The sequence below is a fragment of the Sinocyclocheilus grahami genome, unplaced genomic scaffold (assembly GCF_001515645.1).
Source record: "Sinocyclocheilus grahami isolate Dianchi unplaced genomic scaffold, SAMN03320097.WGS_v1.1 scaffold182.1, whole genome shotgun sequence".
NCBI classification, from domain to species: Eukaryota; Metazoa; Chordata; class Actinopteri; order Cypriniformes; family Cyprinidae; genus Sinocyclocheilus; species Sinocyclocheilus grahami.
In genome coordinates this window covers 840,863-863,049 of record NW_015505361.1, presented here as the reverse complement: position 1 = coordinate 863,049, position 22,187 = coordinate 840,863, and the positions used below count along the sequence as shown (strand labels likewise).

The 22,187-nt window shown below is 33.5% G+C and overlaps 1 protein-coding gene across 1 annotated transcript in view; it reads left to right on the top strand.

Moving 5' to 3' along the window:
- pepd (peptidase D) overlaps nucleotides 1–22,187 on the top strand; it is an 80,556-nt gene that overhangs the window by 15,197 nt on the left and 43,172 nt on the right. Inside the window, exons 4-7 of the mRNA XM_016284412.1 lie at nucleotides 2,988–3,051; nucleotides 10,110–10,213; nucleotides 16,742–16,841; nucleotides 16,918–16,964. Of these exons, the coding sequence (XP_016139898.1) occupies nucleotides 2,988–3,051; nucleotides 10,110–10,213; nucleotides 16,742–16,841; nucleotides 16,918–16,964 (315 nt within the window). The remainder of the gene's footprint in view (nucleotides 1–2,987; nucleotides 3,052–10,109; nucleotides 10,214–16,741; nucleotides 16,842–16,917; nucleotides 16,965–22,187) is intronic.

The window sequence follows — 22,187 nt, the reverse complement described above, 5'->3', positions numbered from 1 at the left end:
TATGCTGATTTGCTGCTCAAGAAACATTTCTGATTATCAATGTTGGAAACATTTTATTTTTAAGGATTCTTTGAATGGAGTGAATGAATGGAAAGTTAAAAAGAACAGTATTTATTTGAAATAGAAATCTTTTGTAACATTATAAATGTCTTTACTGTCACTTTTGATCAATTTAATGCATCCTTGCTGAATAAAAATCTTAACTGGCCCTATACATTTAAATGTTAATGGATATAAATCAGTTTCTCTGTGGAGAATATGAATAGGTTATTAGCATAATTAATTTCTGGAAACCTTGTGTCTCTACTTTCTCTCAGCAAAGCGCAAAACTGAGTGTGTTTGCAAAACTTTATAGCCGTATATTAGTAAAGCTCTCAAAGTTATTGATGTGCAATTTGAAAATGAGGTTGGAGTGTGTTTGCATGAATACTTCATCTCCAAGAACCACAAACACTCGACATCAAGAGTCCATTTACTTGATTATCTGAGGACTGCAGAAACCATTAGCAGAATCAAGACGGAAGTCCAGTCTTTGTCCAACGTTCATGCAGAGTACAGTAGGGATGTCAACGATTAATCGACGATTGATTAATTGTCGATAAGAGATGTAATCGATTAAAGCTATCGATGGTCGATTAAGCAGTTTAATTTTGGGCTGCGTGCGGCTGTGAGTGACGGTGACGGGGCTTTGGCGAAAATAATTTACTACGTACAAATTACGTTTCAAATGTGATCCAAACTTTAAAAGTACTGGGGTGAAACGGTTCCACTTACTCATGGTTCAGTTTGTATCACGGTTTTAGAGTCACGGTTTCGGTACGGTTCGGTATGTGCTATGTTTAGGCAAAAACTATACTGTCAAATAAAAATAAAGAAAATAAGAATAATCTATCTAACTACAATCAACAGCACAAACAAATGCAATAGAGTAAACATACAAATAAAATAAACAGTGATTTTCAGTTTTTTATTTTAGGTAGGTCTAACATTAGTTTTTAGGTACTGAAATTGAATAAAGAAATGAAATGTAAAACAGCATTGCATATTTGACTGTATAAATTAAAGATTAATCTTTATTAAAGTCACAAAACCTATTCAATCAAGAGCAGTGAGTGATTTCTTTGTTGTTGCTGTTTGATTAATATTAAGAAAGTGCTGTCGCTTTAAGAGAATGCACTGATACAGTACCTTCAGCCGGCTATGTCTGCTATAGGATACTTACCAAGGCATTTTGACATCATTTTTTGTGTGAATTTGTCCATTTAAACACAATACTTCAGAGAAAGCTTAATGGTTCGATTTTTTCGGCGAACCGTTCCACCCCTAAAAGTTTATTTAAAACAGAAAGTTATTTTGTATTGAAATGTAGTAAGCCATGTTTAATTATAATTTCCCCAGATAATTGTTTCATATCGGGCTCTACGCTTTGACAGGGATGCGGACACTAGCAGGACAGATCCTGTATATATAGCCTGTATAGAATTCATTCCTACAACTTGTTAATTCATTCCTACGACTTATTCATTTGTGGCCACTCTCCATGTTTCATGAATTTATAAAATGAGGGAACGAAATAAGTCATAGGAATGAATTCTTAATTCATGGCCACGAAATCTTTATTTGCGCCCGCATGTTTACCACAGTAAGAGATGCAAAAACATTGTTTAAAAGTGAACGACAATAAAATAAACCTGTGAAATTTGAGGTTGAGACGGTGAGGATTTGGGAAAAGAAACCATAAATATAATTAAATGCATGGAAATTCGTGACCAACCGGCAAAACAGAACACAATGTATCCGCATGACTGCAAAAGCATGGTTACGATGTAACATTTGCCTGCTAACCAATTATTTCTCTTGTAAACAAAGCTTGTGTCATACTCGCATTAAAATGTTTCATGTGAGCAGCAGTGTGTTTTGCCGCAGCACCGCCGGTGGAAGTGGTTCTCTGACACAAAAACACGCGCCAAACTTAGTTTGGGATCATTTTATTTTAAATGCCAATAATGTCAATTGCAAAGATTGCGATTGTGTTTTAAAGTACAACAACAAGCACCATGACAGCATTTAAAGAGGCACGTTCAGTGGTCTCCGTGACGGGATATGAAACAGCAACAAAGTAAAATGATCCCAAAAGTAACTACGGCGCGCTCGCTTCATTTTATTAAACGTGACCCTGGACCATAAAACCAGTCATAAGGGTCAGTTTTTTTGTAAATTGAGATTTATACATCATATGAAAGCTGAATAAATACACTTTCAATTGATGTATGGTTTGTTAGGATACAACTATTTTAAAATCTGGAATCTGAGGGTGCAAAAAAATCTAAATATTGAGAAAATCATCTTTAAAGTTGTTCAAATGAAGTTCTTAGCAATGCGAATTACTAACCAAAAATTAAGTTTTGCTATAGTTACGGAAGGAAATTTACAAAATATCTTCATGGAACATGATCTTTACTTAATATCCTAATGATTTTTGGCATAAAAGAAAAATAATAGTTTTGACCCATACAATGTATTGTTGGCTATTGCTACAAATTCACCCGTGCTACTTATGACTGCTTTTGTGGTCCAGGGTCACAAATGATCATAATCACATCTATTCATTTTACAGTCCTGCTACTAGCCTTTATTTAGACTAAAACCCCCTTTAATTCAGGTGAGGAAGCTGGCATTTTGAGTGGCATTTGTACATCCAGTCATGCCAGTGAATATGCCACTGCAATAGACGCATTTTGCAGTATTAAGGTTAACAATTAATTTATCATTAATTTAAACGACGATCGATCATGGAAATTATTGAAAAATTACATACTTAATGCAGAGTATCAGTTTTAATGCATTTAAAATAACGTTAGAGCAAAATGGCTGTCATAAAAATGGGAACAAATTTCGTTTGAGCATAAGAAGGAGGATCTAAATAAAGTACATCCACTCCATGGGATGTTCTCATTAAAGCTCTTTCTGTCTGTCTGTCTCAACAGGATCTACCCGCGTGAACACTTCAAGGAGAAATACGCCATCGATGAGGTGCATTACACCACTGACGTGAGTGCAGTTTCACTTTAAAACGCTGTGTTTATTAGTATGCAGCTTGTTCATTTGCACTCATTAGGTTTGTCTTATATTGGCTTATATAATGCAAATGAGTGTTTATATTGTGATAATGAAACTCCTTTAGTGGCCTTTAGCTGCTTTGTAACTGAGTCTTGTTTTTAGTTACTTTATTTCATGAAAAGAGTGTTTGTGTTCAGATGTAACTGAATTTTGTTATTTATATTAAAAGATTATTATATATATATTATTTTTAAATAATAATTTTCAGTACCATATATGGATAAGGGCTGTTGATCGATTAAAATTTTGAATCTAATTTATTACACAATCTCATTAATCACACATCAAATTTGGCTCCGAAATTACCCACAAAAGATCATTTAAAGCCATTATTGTGTTGCATGAGAAAAGCATGAGATGGATACTACAAAAAATATTTTCAGATTTTTTATTAATATGGAAATATGAAATTATATTTTAATAAAATGATACTCTAAATAAGAAACTAAAACTGCCATTATGTGGCAGTTATTGTCTTAAAGTGCCCCTATTATGCCATTTTTAAGGTTGCTAATATTGTTTTATGAGTCTCCTAAAACAGGTTTACATGCATGCAAGTTTTCTCAAAAAATAAATTTAATTTTACCTAATTTCTAAATGATTCGTAAACGACTAGTGCGAAGCAGTTCAAAGAATCAGTCTCTCTAAACCCCTCCTTTCTGTGAGCCCTCACTGCTGATTGGTCAGATGGCGCAGTCCTTTGTGATTGGTCCAGAGCCGTAGAGATTGGCTCTGGATTGGTCTACCGCGTACAGCGTGTGTCGGAAACGAAACGCCCATTGCAATGATGGAATGACAGCCCTGGAGACTTGTCCATACATAGAAAAGATGGTATCGATTGTACTTTTCCAATTCGAGCCGGAGTCTGATGATGAAACTGGCTGATCGACATGAGACTGATTCGCAAGCACGACTGGAGCAGGACGTTTCTCAGTGGTAAGTGTCAAGTGTTGACAAGTTTGGTAATTATAAGATGTGATAAAACAAATTTACTCTCACAGCGTAGGATACAGCGTCTTCTCGATAAGTCATGGATTCATTGATTCAATCATTTGATTTGTTTGAACACTGATTCATTCAGGAGTGAAGTAAATGACTCCCGTTATGAATGGATCATTGAATCATTGATTCACCCGCTTTTTTTCAAACTCATTTCATTCAGAAATTGTCTCTTGCTTGGAGTTTTTTGTTGGAATTTTGTATATTTTGCAGTATATTCTCTGAAATTGGGCTCTTGGATTGCTCTTGTTCATAGGATTTAAACTGTAGTTGCTGTCCTCCAACTTTTATCTGAGCTCATTGCAGTGCTTTGTGGAATTGCCTTATCTGTGAAGCACTACCTTAGAATTTGGCCAGAATTAGGCGTTTAATAAGAATTTTGCTGCCTTTTGTAAAGTCCTGAATGACTAAAATGCTGTCTAGAAAGCTCACTTGGAAGCAGAGCTGTTGACAAGCAAACAGAAATAGAAAACATCTATGAGGGCGTTTAAAACAGTGAATTATTCATAATGTAAGCATGACTGCTTTCCACATGTGGAGGACTGACCCATGGCTGTAGGCACCGATATGCCAGCTAACAACTTACAATTACACTTAAACTTAAACTGCTGCATCTTAACATGCAGCGTGTGTCTGATACCGCTGGAGAAAAATAATTAGCTTTCCAGAGTCTGCTATATGCTCTCATTTCATTTATTCTGATTATCTTCTTATTGCCTTTAGGATATTAAAATGTGAATTTCCTACAGTAGTTTTCACTAAAGTGCTAAATCTAACACATTGACCGACAGCACACGGTTCTCACTCTCTCTTAGACATAAATACTACTGATGTATATTGACCAGTCTGATTAAAATGCCAATATTTGTCCATTTTATCATTATTGCATTGGCTGGTAACTAACATTCTAATGAAGAATGGAAAGCGTACTTGTTGTGTTATCCAAATTTTATACCTTCTGGATTCAAAAAAACTGCTCTCTAAATATTGCAATTGCACATCAGTGAAAGACTCATTAAATCAGTACTGGAATTATTCCATGTTTTTTTGTATCAGGACATAATAACAAATTGTCTGGTCCTTGGCAGGTTTTAAAATTTGGAAAATAAATCCTCAGATAAACAACATCACATGACATATCAAACCATGTCATTATTTATTTAACAAAAATACAGCAAAGAGGGAAAAGCCATGTGTGACAAAGTTAGGACACCCTATGATTCAATTGCCTGTAGATCCATTTATTTCATTCATTTATTTAATAACAGTAACTTGAAGCATTCATTTTGTCTTTGACTTTACATCAATAGTTTGACAGTATTAAGATTCAAGGGTATGTTCAATTCAATTCAAGTTTATTTGTATAGCGCTTTTCACGATACAAATCGTTGCAAAGCAACTTTACAGCAAATTAAGTTTCTACAATATTTAGTGGTAGCTTATCAGTGGTGACTGTCAGTTAATGTACATATGGCAGAAATGTACGGAAAAATCAATTAAAGATGTAATCAACCAGACGAATAACACTATTAACAGCAATTATTATATGATGCAATCAAACTTATAGCAAAATGTGGTAGTTCTGTATGTTGTTTCAGGGTTGGCATCATCTGAGGTCCTCATCATCTCTTCTCAGGTGTTCTGGATCCAGACTGAAGCTTGTGTAAATCCTAGTCAATCCTGTGGCAGAAGCAGAGAAACAAATACAAATACAACAAATAGACATAATTAGCGTAGCTGCTGTTCCAACCAAGCAAATGTATTTGTTTAACCCAAGCTAAAGAATAATAATGTGCATTTGATCAGATATAACTTCAGTACAAGATTATGAGATGCATTATTTGAATGCTTGGCCAAAGAGATGTGTCGAGAGCAGTCAATGGGTAGATAATCTTTCTTCCTAATGGCAAATGTGTAAAATCGACAGATACAAACAATTCTCTTCATGGAAAGCACTGTTTTACTCTAATCATCTTGTTTAATATTAATACTAAATACTTAATATTAAATACTAAAATAACAAACTAATTAAACTAAAAAATAAAACTTAATCAAAACAAAAATTGTTTTTACAATAAGTTATTATAGTACAATATAATATAAAATACTACAATTTTAATTAAAATGAACAAAGAAAAAATAGCTATTCATAGCAAGGTACACTTTTGTTATTTTTTTAATTGTATAATTAAAAAAGCTCAATTCTTTTGATCTAATAAGGGGAGCAGAAATAAATAGCGACAAGACAAGGTACAGTTTTTTTAGTTATCATTTGAAAAATCAATTATTTTGATCCATTTCAGAGCAGGATTTTATAGATAAGGTACTTTTTATGTTGTTATTTTTATTCTATTATTAAAAAAAAATTCTTTTGATCTATTTAAATGCAGGATTTTATAGCGATATTAATTAAACAAGACAAGTATTATTTTAATTCTATTTCATAATATGAAGCTGCAGTTCACACTGATGTCAGACTGCATGATGTGAGAGTTTGCTCGTCTTTAACTGAGCTAGGTGTTAATTTACTCTCCGCACACATCAGCTCAAACACATTAGCACGTCATGTCCTGAAACATCAGTTTAGCTTGAACTACTTTCTAAAAGCTGTGAAAAACAGTCCTTCATGTAGACGCAAGTATTGTTTTGTTTTATGAATGTAACCGCAATGCTTTACAACACTCTCATTTGTTAATATTAGGGATGTAACGGTATGAAAACTTCTTATCACGATTATAGTGATCAAAATTATCCCGGTTATCAGTATTATCACGATATTGTTCAAATGTGCTGGAGATGTTAAAAAAGTACGACACATAAATCACTTCAAGTTTTATATTTAAAAATCAACAAACAACAAATACATTACTTTTCGTTTGCTTAATCACTAAAACAATAACCTTACCAGTGATGTTCGGATTTTAAATGACAACTTGACTGACAACGGTTTAATAGCATGTTGAAATATCTCATGTAAATGTTCAAATAAAGCTTTGAAAAAGTTTAATAAAAAGGTAAACCTCACATTTCAGCCTTTAAATAAAGAAAATATACAAGTCAAAATGATAATTGATTAATAAATGATTATATGTATTTTATCTGCTTCATAAATAATTCTAGATAACTTAGATCTGAATTGTTTAAATGTGTAGAATTCACAAAAGCTTGTTTTTCATCAACCGGTCAAAATTTACAGCAGGGCATGCAAATTCGGTCTGTTTTTGGCCAGACAGAAACTGCACACAGGCTGAATCTGTAAATCTTATGGAAAAGCTGAATTAGAGCTGTTCACCGTTACCTCAGTGGACAAAGCAGCATTGCGATTAAGAACACTTGCTTTAGGTATTACATGGAGCGAAGATGAAAACAAAATGCCATTGATCGTTTCTGAAGACAGTCAGAACCTTCAGAGGTACATTCATATAATTAATTAATTCATATATTCATTTGTATAATTCCCTTAGCACTCTTTTAAAACCTCCCAGCTTTTCAACCCAGTTTTCACTCAAAACAAAACTACTCTGCGTGCTGTGCGCACGTGAGACTGTTACTTAAACCTCTGCTTTATGCTGGACAGTATTTATTTATTGCCAGTTGTTCAAATCACGGTAATCTAATATGGTTTTGATAATTAAAAGATGAAATGGTAATACTAACCATGGGGAATTTTATCATGATTTATCATCAAACCGGTAATCGTTACATCCCTAGTTAATATGAATACTTCTAAAGCATCTTAGTTTGTCAGTTTCCTCATTTGCGAATACATATTTAAATATTTAGTAATACATGTTAACATTAGTTAATGCACCTAATAAGTTGATGTTAGCTAATGCATTCACTAATGTTAACAAACCACATCTTTATTTTTGCTATGGGTCTCGCCTTTTATTTGCAAACCAGTGTGACTTTCTTTCAGAGTCATAAGTCAAATCTAGTCTCTGAAGACAGTCAGAACCTTCAGAGGTACATTCATATAATTAATTAATTCATATATTCATTTGTATAATTCCCTTAGCACTCTTTTAAAACCTCCCAGCTTTTCAGCCCAGTTTTCACTCAAAACGAAACTACTCTGCGTGCTGTGCGCACGTGAGACTGTTACTTAAACCTCTGCTTTATGCTGGACAGTATTTATTTATTGCCAGTTGTTCAAATCACGGTAATCTAATACGGTTTTGATGATAATTAAAAGATGAAATGGTAATACTAACCATGGGGAATTTTATCATGATTTATCATCAAACCGGTAATCGTTACATCCCTAGTTAATATGAATACTTCTAAAGCATCTTAGTTTGTCAGTTTCCTCATTTGCGAATACATATTTAAATATTTAGTAATACATGTTAACATTAGTTAATGCACCTAATAAGTTGATGTTAGCTAATGCATTCACTAATGTTAACAAACCACATCTTTATTTTTGCTATGGGTCTCGCCTTTTATTTGCAAACCAGTGTGACTTTCTTTCAGAGTCATAAGTCAAATCTAGTCTGCTAACAAAATAATCAAATATTTATAGCACTGACACGTTAAGATGATGTACAGCTGCTGCTCGCGTCTATTTATTCTGCAGGTACGAGGCATTTCAGTGAGTAAATCAAAGAAACATTAGTCAGTTGCTCAGTAACTTTATAAGGAACTGCAACATGTATCTGCGGTTATGAAAAACATAATGCACTTTTATATTATTAGAAAACCACAGAATGCATTTAAGAATTGAGCTGTTTGTTTGTAGTCTGTCAATACGTAGCAATAATATCCGATTTAAATATTATTTTTATTTGAAGAAATTGAATACATTCAAATAATATAATATATGATAAGAATTAATTATTAGTTGGCACTCTCTTGAAAACACATACAATTCTAAATGTTAAGTCCAATAATAATAATAGCTTATTTACAATTTTTATTTTAATATTTTTTATTTTTGTATATTGTTTTTATTTATACATTGTTTAGAAAAAATACTGTATGTATGTATGTATGTATGTATGTATGTATGTATGTATGTATGTATGTATGTATGTATGTATGTATGTATGTATGTATGTATGTATGTATGTATGTATGTATGTATGTATGTATGAAATTTTGCTGTATGTGTAGTGTATATACAAAATTGTTCATAATTGAAAAATGAAAATATAATAATATATAATAAAAGTAGTAGTAATAATTAATAGTAATAATAATAATAAAGATGTCCTAATCGGTCTCTCAGCTCATATTCTGTGGATGTGGTCAGGGTGTCAGTGCTGTCTGTCGTTGGGCTCGCGGCGTGTTTGTAATTTGTGGATAAGGGCCTTTAAGCACACGGCTCCCGCACCGCATTAATCTGATGTTCTCGCTGGGTTCATTCGTTCAGGACGCCGAAAGCTTCATTTACTCCTCAGACTGTCGTCACAACTCAATCTGTTTTCCTGACAGCTCTATTAGAATATGATAATAGATCCTGACGCTTCTGCATGAACAAAAGATGTTCAACAATGTTCTGTTGCATACAGGTGTGCACTAACATGAGGCTGAGTAAATACTGACCGACTATCGCTTTAGCATTCAGCGCTGGTGTCGTCTGTATGGATTTCTGTTGGATGAAGTATCAGACAGAAATGTGGATTCTGCTCCGAAATCTGCCCTGAGGTGAAATAGTCTGCGCTTGATTCGTCCTGCGGGTTTAAAATGCTGCTTATCCACTCCTGGGAGCACATAAGACAGCTCAGGTGTTCCTTCCCACAATCCTTTGCTCGTTCTGTTCGTGCAGATTATTGGTGATTCATTCTCTCTTCGGTTGACATTTACGCTGTCTGTCTGTCTGCCGCCACCGCTGGATCTGCTTTTCATAAGAAATCTCTCCTCCAAGGCCATTTCTGTCGTTCATTAGTGCACCTGTCAGCGGCGTCCGGGGATTTTCACTGATATTCCTGCAAAGCCAGTGATATTCCGCTTAAATGATCCGCTCTAATGAAAGCTTTTCTCCACAGATTGCTGATGTGCTGACTAAAATGAAGCCGAGTGTCCTGCTCACACTGGTAAGAGCTTTCTCATTTACTTTATGTAAAGTCTTTCAAGATGCCAACCTTGTCTTGTAGTGATATTTGGACTATGGTATAAATAAAAAAAGTATAAATAAAAAAAATAACATAGCAATTTAATTATGTATACATGTATTATTATTATTATTATTATTATTATTATTATTATTATTATTATTATTATTATTATTATTATTATTATTATGTATGTATGTATGTATGTATGTATGTATGTATGTATGTATGTATGTATGTATGTATGTATGTATGTATGTATGTATGTATGTATGTATGTATGTATGTATGTATGTATGTATGTATGTATGTATGTATGTATGTATGTATGTATGTATGTATGTATGTATGTATGTATGTATGTATGTATGTATGTATGTATGTATGTATGTATGTATGTATGTATGTATGTATGTATGTATGTATGTATGTATGTATGTATGTATGTATGTATGTATGTATGTATGTATGTATGTATGTATGTATGTATGTATGTATGTATGTATGTATGTATGTATGTATGTATGTATGTATGTATGTATGTATGTATGTATGTATGTATGTATGTATGTATGTATGTATGTATGTATGTATGTATGTATGTATGTATGTATGTATGTATGTATGTATGTATGTATGTATGTATGTATGTATGTATGTATGTATGTATGTATGTATGTATGTATGTATGTATGTATGTATGTATGTATGTATGTATGTATGTATGTATGTATGTATGTATGTATGTATGTATGTATGTATGTATGTATGTATGTATGTATGTATGTATGTATGTATGTATGTATGTATGTATGTATGTATGTATGTATGTATGTATGTATGTATGTATGTATGTATGTATGTATGTATGTATGTATGTATGTATGTATGTATGTATGTATGTATGTATGTATGTATGTATGTATGTATGTATGTATGTATGTATGTATGTATGTATGTATGTATGTATGTATGTATGTATGTATGTATGTATGTATGTATGTATGTATGTATGTATGTATGTATGTATGTATGTATGTATGTATGTATGTATGTATGTATGTATGTATGTATGTATGTATGTATGTATGTATGTATGTATGTATGTATGTATGTATGTATGTATGTATGTATGTATGTATGTATGTATGTATGTATGTATGTATGTATGTATGTATGTATGTATGTATGTATGTATGTATGTATGTATGTATGTATGTATGTATGTATGTATGTATGTATGTATGTATGTATGTATGTATGTATGTATGTATGTATGTATGTATGTATGTATGTATGTATGTATGTATGTATGTATGTATGTATGTATGTATGTATGTATGTATGTATGTATGTATGAAATTTTGCTGTATGTGTAGTGTATATACAAAATTGTTCATAATTGAAAAATGAAAATATAATAATATATAATAAAAGTAGTAGTAATAATTAATAGTAATAATAATAATAAAGATGTCCTAATCGGTCTCTCAGCTCATATTCTGTGGATGTGGTCAGGGTGTCAGTGCTGTCTGTCGTTGGGCTCGCGGCGTGTTTGTAATTTGTGGATAAGGGCCTTTAAGCACACGGCTCCCGCACCGCATTAATCTGATGTTCTCGCTGGGTTCATTCGTTCAGGACGCCGAAAGCTTCATTTACTCCTCAGACTGTCGTCACAACTCAATCTGTTTTCCTGACAGCTCTATTAGAATATGATAATAGATCCTGACGCTTCTGCATGAACAAAAGATGTTCAACAATGTTCTGTGTTGCATACAGGTGTGCACTAACATGAGGCTGAGTAAATACTGACCGACTATCGCTTTAGCATTCAGCGCTGGTGTCGTCTGTATGGATTTCTGTTGGATGAAGTATCAGACAGAAATGTGGATTCTGCTCCGAAATCTGCCCTGAGGTGAAATAGTCTGCGCTTGATTCGTCCTGCGGGTTTAAAATGCTGCTTATCCACTCCTGGGAGCACATAAGACAGCTCAGGTGTTCCTTCCCACAATCCTTTGCTCGTTCTGTTCGTGCAGATTATTGGTGATTCATTCTCTCTTCGGTTGACATTTACGCTGTCTGTCTGTCTGCCGCCACCGCTGGATCTGCTTTTCATAAGAAATCTCTCCTCCAAGGCCATTTCTGTCGTTCATTAGTGCACCTGTCAGCGGCGTCCGGGGATTTTCACTGATATTCCTGCAAAGCCAGTGATATTCCGCTTAAATGATCCGCTCTAATGAAAGCTTTTCTCCACAGATTGCTGATGTGCTGACTAAAATGAAGCCGAGTGTCCTGCTCACACTGGTAAGAGCTTTCTCATTTACTTTATGTAAAGTCTTTCAAGATGCCAACCTTGTCTTGTAGTGATATTTGGACTATGGTATAAATAAAAAAAGTATAAATAAAAAAAATAACATAGCAATTTAATTATGTATACATGTATTATTATTATTATTATTATTATTATTATATACTGTACATTCATTGTAATGTACATAGTATACATTTAACACAATATACATTTTTATTTTAATATTTTAATGCAAAATAAAATATATTTTATTAAATATATAAATATGTGTATGTATAAAACATTAATTCAGTGTAAATAAAAATGTAAATGTATATATAAATTGTTGTTATTGATGTCTCTGTTAGACATTATATTTTTCAATTAAAGAGAAAATATATAATTGAAATAGTACCATATATAATAATAAAAAGTAAATATATTATTATTATTATTGCTATTTTATTTATTTAATAATAACAACAACCTGTTAATAATAAATAAATAGTAAAAATAACTTATTGATTTTATTATTTTTTTAATATTAGTTATTTAATAATAATAATAATAAAATCAATACATTTTTGCTATTTTACTATTATTTATTAATAGTTTATTGCTACTATTATTATTAAATAGCTTTTAATAAATAATTAATAGTACACAATGCATTGATTTTATTATTAATATTATTTAGTTATTTAATAATAATAATAATAACACTGATAATAAATAAATAGTAAACATATCATATTAATAGTAAACACTTGTATTATTAGTTATTTAATAATAATAATAATACAAGCCTCCTGCGTGTCTCTAATGGTCTGCGTGCTTCTCTCGCTGGCGTGTGCATTAGGTTTTCTCCTCTATTACTCGAAGGAAAGCGGCTCATTATGGTTTCCCTTCGCTCGCCTGCTAACTTTGTTGTTTCCTTCTCTTCCTCCCCTTTGCTTATTACCTCAAGATTTCCAGAGAGAGTTTGCTGCTTGCTTCTCCATGATGAAGCAGATATTAAAGACCTGCACACAAAGCAGATACACTTGCATTGTTAGAAAAACTACTGAAGCCAGGTTAAGATGGTTAGATGGTCCACAAAGCCGCTCTAAAACCAGCAAACTAGACCAGTGCAAACCAGACCTGTAGACTGGTTTTTAAGCTGTTTTTCTCACTAACACCAAAACATTTTAGGCAAGTATTCACTTTTTGTAAATAGCAGCATTTGTTTACAAAAACAAACATCATTTGCTAATATGGCTGGTGAATGATTGATAGATTTGCATGAGTTCTGATCAGTCCTTCAGAAAATAGCTGGTGTCCATCCAAAGTGCATTGGATTCATTGAGATACTATTATAGTTTTTATTAATATTTTGAATTGTTTTTATTTTTATATTTTCAATTTTAATTTTACTGAAGTTTTAGAATTTTTGTTGTGTGTTTTTGTAATATAATAGTGATGGAAGATTTGCACACTTTCCCACAAAATATGATGTTTGCTAGCATTTTTGCTTTTGATAACCATTTGTACAGTGAATGAGTCTTATATTCTTCCTTAATCAGCAGAAAAACACCATAAACACAAGATTTTTTTTATTTTAATTTTTTTAAACTTTTTTTCACTTTTATGACTTTATGCTTGATTTCCACTTTTTCTGTTACTTTGCAGATTGTAAGTTAAATAATACAGTTTGAATACTTCTGTTTGTCATTAAAAAAAATAAACTTTCAACATTTTACTGCTTTTGTTATCTTGAGAAATGCATTAAGGTTATATGTAATATATATGATATTAGGCCTTTTTGCAAATCGGCAGAATTTTTTGATGCTTAAAAATTTCAAGACTTTAGTTTCTTTAAGCAAAATGCTATATAATGCGTGTATAATGTCCATCTTTATTTTTGGTGTGAAGTGACCTGGTCCTGTACTTGCCAGGTTTCGTGAGATTCATCTGAATGTGCCGTGGTCTGTCAGTGATGCTTACAGCAGCAGGTTTTGCTAGTTTGAAATGTAAATGCTGATTTTGTCTTTGCTGTGAGGAGAGCTGAGACGAAGGTCGGTTTCAGTCGAGCAGCGATTAAGATTTCAGCTCCAGTCCAGAGAGTTTTACTGTTTCATTGAGTTTGACAGGAGCGGACGACCTTTGATTCTCCCGGATATGAATAATGGACTATATGTACATGCAAATGTAGTTTGAAGCATTTATATTGACGTGTAGGTAATGCAACTAGCCATGCCAGAGTCAAGCGTTCGATTCCTGGCTTTCATATGCTGCAAGTCGCCCAGGATAGATGCATAATGGCAAATGCAAATATCTGAAGAGATACTGAAGTCATGATATTGTGCATCAGTTTAGAGATGCATGATATAGTTCTGTTTTATATTTCTTCAAATAACATTTGTTATCTTAATCAATCATGCATTTATTTATTTGATCTTAAACAGCATCATTAGCCCTATTTACATGCCAGTGACTAGTTTAATAGGATGTCCACATGGACTTTGTGATTTCAGCCCCATCAGAATTGCATTTGTCAGTTTTTCTTGCTCGCTTGAATTTCCCCTCTTTTCCTCGCTTTTCCTCGCTTTTCTTCGCTTTTAAATAGCTTAAAAAGCGCCGTGCACATTTTACATTTTCGAATTAGCGGCAGTTCGGCGTCAATTGCTTGAATGCAACAACAAAATACGACGTCAAACTCACTTTAGCCTATATATAAAACATAGAACTTTTATTAACAAAACAAATAAAAATACACCATGCTTATAGGGCAGGCTAATATAAAATAAATAATTTACATAGTTTAAATAGGTATACAAAACTGGAAATAGGCTAAGTGAATGAATGAATGAATGATGCATTTATATAGCGCTTTACTGTGTATTGTTGTACACCCAAAGCGCTTTACAATCATGTGGGGGGGTCTCTCCTCAACCACCACCAGTGTGCAGCATCCACTGGGTTGATATGTATTCTGTTGAGTTTCTTGTTACTTGTGTGTCCTGTGTTTCATGTTTGTTTGTTTTTTACATGCCTGTAACCCTGATCACTTTCAGGAGACCGTGACTGTCTAACACAGCACAAGTCAAGTGCTCATCTTTTGCTCTTGTTTTTAGAATGATACATTAAAAATTATAATATTGAGAAATATTATTACAATTTAAAATGACACATTAAACAAGCTTCTAACTAGTAGGAGATAATTACCATTCAAAAGTTTGATTTTTAAAAAAAATGTTTTTGAAAGAAGTCTCTTCTGCTTGCATTTACTTGATCAAAAATACAGTAAAAACAGTAACATTTTGAAATATTACAATTTAAAAGAACTGTTTTCTGTGTGAATATATTGTAAATGTAATTTATTGCTGTGATCAAAACTGAATTTTCAGCATCATTACTCCAGTCTTCGGTGTCACATGATCCTTCAGAAATCATGCTAATATACTGATTTGCTGCTCAGGAATCATTTGGTTAATATAAAAATATATATTAATATTATTGTTTATAGTAGTATTACTGCATAATGTTTTTTCTCATTTTTGTGGAAGCCATGGTTAATTTTTTAAGGCTTCTTTGATGAATAGAATATTCCGATGCATACTTTCATGCTTGTTTTGACTTATTTTAAAAAAGCATTTACTTGAAATAGAAATCTTTTGTAATATTATAAATGCCTTTCCTTTCAGTTTTGATCAACTTGTTGCTTTTTGTTGAATAAAAGTGTTCATTTAACTGTAGAGAAAAAAAATTGGTGTTCTTTGCGGAACAAAACACTGCAGCATAATTTATATGAACATCCAAAAACATTTTTCATTTTTGCTTTTTTTTTTTTTTCAGGATTATTTTGCATAGAAAGTTCAAAAACAGCATATTTTTGAAACGGAAATCTTTTTTCTCACTTTTAATAAATTTAATGAGTCCTTGCTGAATAAAAATATAAATTTCTTTAAAAAAAAAAAAATCTTACAGACGGCAGCCTTTTGAACAGTATATACTAGCAACGTTTTATTCCTACAAGTATCATATTACCTCTGTCACCCAACATACTAACATTATCTACATCAACCTGATCGCCGCAATCTCCTGGGGATCCTTCAGCGCCGCTATACAGTGTGACTCATGATTCTCGATTGAAATAAAAGCTTCCTAACCTACAATCATCAAACAGCCCTCGACACTCGCGCTCCCACATTTCTCTCCGCCGCGCTGCAAATGACTGTTATCTCATCAAATGGATGAGTCGTTCTGTAATTTGAAGGCAATTGCTGGTCATTTTCAGAGCCGTTGTGCAGCTCTCGTCTGTGTCTGTGCGCTCTGACTGCCGGCGAGAGTTCATTGAGATTATTAGGCTTTATCTGGAGAGGGAAGGGAAGCCCTCGGCTGATGACTGAGGTGGATGACTAATTTAATATTTTGTTAAACGCACTTATCTGATTACTGTGTGTTTCCTTGTAGGTGATGAAACGTGTGAAGCCGGGCGTGAAAGAGTATGAGATGGAGAGGTGAGTACTGATCGATTGATTGATTTGATTGATTGATTGCGCTGCCGCTGTCTCCTGTGCCCTGATTAAATCCTCTCTCCTAAAGTGTAGCTTAATGATGTAACTCACACTCTTTTCCCATGACCTCGCTCTCAGAATCAGCCCATGTTTGCACTCACTGAGAACCGAGCAAAGTAACGGTTTTATTACATAACCTGCTCACAAACAAATGTGCATCATAAACTTCTGTGCTGTTTTGGCAAGATATTTTAACATCCGAAAACATCCATTTGTTTTTTATCAGTCTAGTGTTGTTGTTTTGAAAACCAGATTGGTTTGAACGGTTTGTTTGGATGGTTAATGTAAATTATGTGGTTTACAAACAATTAAAGTGGGATTCACATAAGTACCTCTTTAACGTGTTTATTTTTTTTGTTTGTTTGATTTTTTTGTAGTGAAATTTTATAGTTTATTGCTGTTGATCTGTTTTAGATTATTTTAAGTTTCTATTAAATATAAATAAATTCTGTTATTGGAATTTTAGTATTTCATGCTCATTTCTTAATTTTCTTTACTTGTTTTTATTTATTTATTTTGTATGTTTTTTTTTTTGTTTGTTTATTACTATTTTGACACCATTTTCTCATTTGGCCTATAGAGCCTGTTCTCTTTTAATTTCAATATAACTTAAATATATATAAGTTATATTGAATTATGTGATATAATTATACTTGTGTGATTGTGTTGGTATGGATATCAGAGTGTGATTTGTATGTATGAGAAATTTGTGTGTATGAGTGATTAATTTTATGATTTTTATTTTTTAATCTGACACTGCACAAAAAAATGCATCATGCAAAATTAATGTTGTTTCTAATCATTGACTTGTCTAAGACTGTAATAACCCTAAAAAAAAATCTGCTTGGCGTATGCGGAAGATAATTGATTGTTTGTATTTTTCCATTTAAAAAAATGTAAACTGGCATTTAATGGATTAAAATCCTGAAAATCAATGCATTGTTGGTAGTTATGATCAGGGCTGATGTTGGTAAAAACATTTATTAGTGTAAGTGGAATAAGTGAATTCATCAAAGAATACTGAAAAAAATAATCTGCCCAAGTGTGAAGCAACACAACTGTTTTCAACATTAATTCAACATTAATAATCATAAATGTTTCTTGAGCAGCAAATCAGCATATTAGAATGATTTCTGATGATCAAGTGACTGAAGACTGTAGTAATTATGCTGAAAATTCAGCTTTGATCACAGCAATAAATTACATTTTAACGTCTACTTACAAAGAAAACAGCTATTTTAAATCATAATAATATTTCACTATTTTAGTGTATTTTTGATCAAATAAATGCAGCCTTGGTGAGCAGAAGAGACTTTTAAAAACATTTAAAAATCTTACCAACCCCAAACTTTTGTGTCGTTTTCTTCTCATAGAGTCTAGTTCTACCAGATGCAGTTGTGATTCCTCACGACATGTACTTATCTGTCAGGAAGCAGTAATATTTTATGCACGGTCTTCAGAAACATCACTTACACCACCTTTAACTATGTTACATGATGAGTATCTACATGTGAGGTGTTGATCATCTCGCGGTGTTAGTGTTTTTGTGTCTGATAAGACCATCCGACCTCTTCTCTGCTCACCAAACAAAAGCTCCGATAAGCTGCTGCTTTTTCCAGGGATTTTCTCTCAATATCTGCTGCTGGAGACATGTAAGATAAGACCGACTCCCTCCACTCTGATTTCTGATGATCAAGTGACTGAAGACTGTAGTAATTATGCTGAAAATTCAGCTTTGATCACAGCAATAAATTACATTTTAACGTCTACTTACAAAGAAAACAGCTATTTTAAATCATAATAATATTTCACTATTTTAGTGTATTTTTGATCAAATAAATGCAGCCTTGGTGAGCAGAAGAGACTTTCAAAAACATTTAAAAATCTTACCAACCCCAAACTTTTGTGTCGTTTTCTTCTCATAGAGTCTAGTTCTACCAGATGCAGTTGTGATTCCTCACGACATGTACTTATCTGTCAGGAAGCAGTAATATTTTATGCACGGTCTTCAGAAACATCACTTACACCACCTTTAACTATGTTACATGATGAGTATCTACATGTGAGGTGTTGATCATCTCGCGGTGTTAGTGTTTTTGTGTCTGATAAGACCATCCGACCTCTTCTCTGCTCACCAAACAAAAGCTCCGATAAGCTGCTGCTTTTTCCAGGGATTTTCTCTCAATATCTGCTGCTGGAGACATGTAAGATAAGACCGACTCCCTCCACTCGTTTTGTCCTCTAAAATAGCGCTGCTGTGGCATCCGGAGGTCTCGAAGCGGACCTCGCAACACTGGCTTTGTCCAGACCTTCAGAGATTGTGATGCATGATCTACTTCCTCTAATGATACCGTCCCTCTCAGCTCCGGCCGCCCAAGTGCATGCTGGGATGTGACCTCTGCATTCATCTCTACCCCTCTGTGCGGTCAGGAGAAGCCAATTTCCATCCAGTTTTCTTCTAACTTTCTTTTTCCCCGTGAATGTCAGTCTCCTGCAGGGATCATGAGGGTTTTTAATGTTGAGTTCCTTTATGTGTCCGCTGCAGTCATACAGTCACATTAGGCCATTAGGGGCCAGTGATTCACTGATGACTGGACATAATGAGAGAGGCTGCGGCAAACAGGTGTGTGTGTGTCTGTGTGTCTGTCTGTCTGTGTGTGTGTGTGTGTGTGTGTGTGACAGACCCGCAGGCAAGGTCACGCCATGCAGCAACTCGCTAGACACACATCAGTACAGCAGCAGTCAGATTTACTCACACACGCTCACTAGGGACCAGTGCACAAGATTTGAAAGTTCTTCATAGAAACAAAAACATTGTAAGTTTATAAGTGTGTACTGACTAAGGTTTGCAAACAAGTCTCTTGAGTTGAACTACATTAACATTCAGAAGTTTGAGGTTGGTATAATTCTGAAAGAAGACTCCTCTGCTCACCAAGGCTGCATTTATTTGATCGAAAATACAGTAGAAATTGTGAAATATTATTAGGATTTAAAATAGCTGTTTTCTGTGTGAAAATATGTTAAAATTTAATTTATTTCTGTGATCAAAGCTGCATTTTCAGCAACATTACTAGAGGTCGTAATTACGCTTTCGAAACGGTCTGTTTTGCCCTGCCATCATTAGCTGAAGCTGTGTGTGAACAAGAAGCGGCTGTAGACAGAGTGTGAGTTGCTCCGTCTCTCACGCAGCCAGAGAGCGATTCTCCGGTGTTCTGCAACAACACTTAGCTGCCCGCAGATGCGCCTGCCTATGAATCGGCCTAATTTGCAGCACAATCGGCCGATGCCGATTATTTAAAAATCAATCGGTCGACCTCTAATCATTACTCCTGTCTTCAGTGTCACATGATTCTTCAGAAATCATCCTAATATGCCGATTTGCTGCTCAAGAAACATTTCTGATTATTATCAATGTTGAAAACAGTTGTGCTGCTTAACATTTCTAAATGTTTATATATTAAATATTTATCTAAAGTATTTTTTTCAGGATTCTTTGATGAAAGTTCAAAAGAACAGCATTTATTTGAGTGGCAATAATGGCACAGAAATCGACTGCTGAAATTAATTTATCAAATGTATGTATTTATTTATTTATTTTAGGATTCCTAAAAAATATTTTTATTAAATTTTTTTAAGATCGCTGCTTGGCTTTTTGACAGATCAGGTAGAAGTAAAAATATATAGTAAATATAAATATATGCATAAAAAAGACTATACTAATAACATAAGCTAATTATGTAATTAAATTGGTTTCTTTTTTAGTATTTTAGGACTTCTTGTTTGTCAGTATCAGTAGCTGAGCCTGATAGAAACTCTCATTGAATGTGCATTAGTGGCCGCACACAGGCTCCTGTGTCCCACGGGGAAAAACCATCCAGGATTTGAGACACAGAATCGATTTAAATTGAGTTTTGGTGCAGGAGTGAGCGCAGTGGAGGATCCTCTCACCGTTGCACAAAGCTGGAAACTTCATTATTTATTTTTAACTCTTTACTTCTCTGAATGGTGTGTATGTGCATGTGTGTGTGTGGGATAGTTTGGAAATTAGACGCACTGAGTGCTGGCAGATTTATAGGTGCTTTCATCATCAGTAGAGGACATTTGGAGAACATGAGTTTACTGAAAACATAGGAAACATGAGAAGATAACGGCAGGAAAATCCATTGATTGCCTTCTTTTTAAAGCGGCAAATCTCAGTCTTTTTGACTCTAAAGCCCCGTTCACACCAAGAACGATAACTATAAAGATAACGATATTAGCGTCCACACCAGCGAACGATATCGTCTGTTTATTCTAAGCACACATGCGTCTGCCGCTTTAAATTCTTGAGCTCGTTACAGCAAGATGGATTCTGATTGGCTGTCAGTGTTTTATCACTCATCAGCTGGAAAAAAATAGTTTTGAAAGTGATCACAACGATATCGTTCCTCTGTATCGTTATCGTTATAATTGTGGTGTGAACTATGCTATTCTTTAATATTGAGAATGATTTTTAGAACTATATTGTTATCATTATCTTTATAGTTATCGTGCTTGGTGTGAACGGGCCTTAAGGCCCTCCGTTGTCCACAGCAATATCCAATAGCTCTGCCTCCGTCATTTTGTTAATAAAATCCCATATATATATACACTACCGGTCAAAAGTTTGGGATCAGTAAGACTTGTAATGTTTTTTAAAGAAGCCTCTTATGCTCATCAAGGCTGCATGTATTTGATCAAAAATACAGAAAAAACAGTAATCTTGCAAAATGTTATTACAATATAAAATAATGGTTTCTATTTTAATATCCTTTAAAATATTTATTTCTGTGATGCAAAGCTGAATTTCCGTCAGCCATTACTCCAGTATAAAGTTTCAATTGATCCTTAAGAAATCAGTCTAATATGCTGATTTATGATTAGAATTATCAATGTTGTGCTGCCAAATATTTTTTTGGAAACTGTGAAACTTTTTTCAGCATTCTTTAAATAAGAAGTTAAAAAGAACAGCATTTATTCAAAATATAAATCTTTTCTAACAATATAAATCTTTGCTATCACTTCTTAACAATTTAACACAAATTTTCAAAAAAAAGAATAAACAATTTCTGACCTCAAACTTTTGAACTGTAGTGTATATTGTTAGAAAATATTTCTATTTTAAATAAATGCTCTTCTTTTTACCTT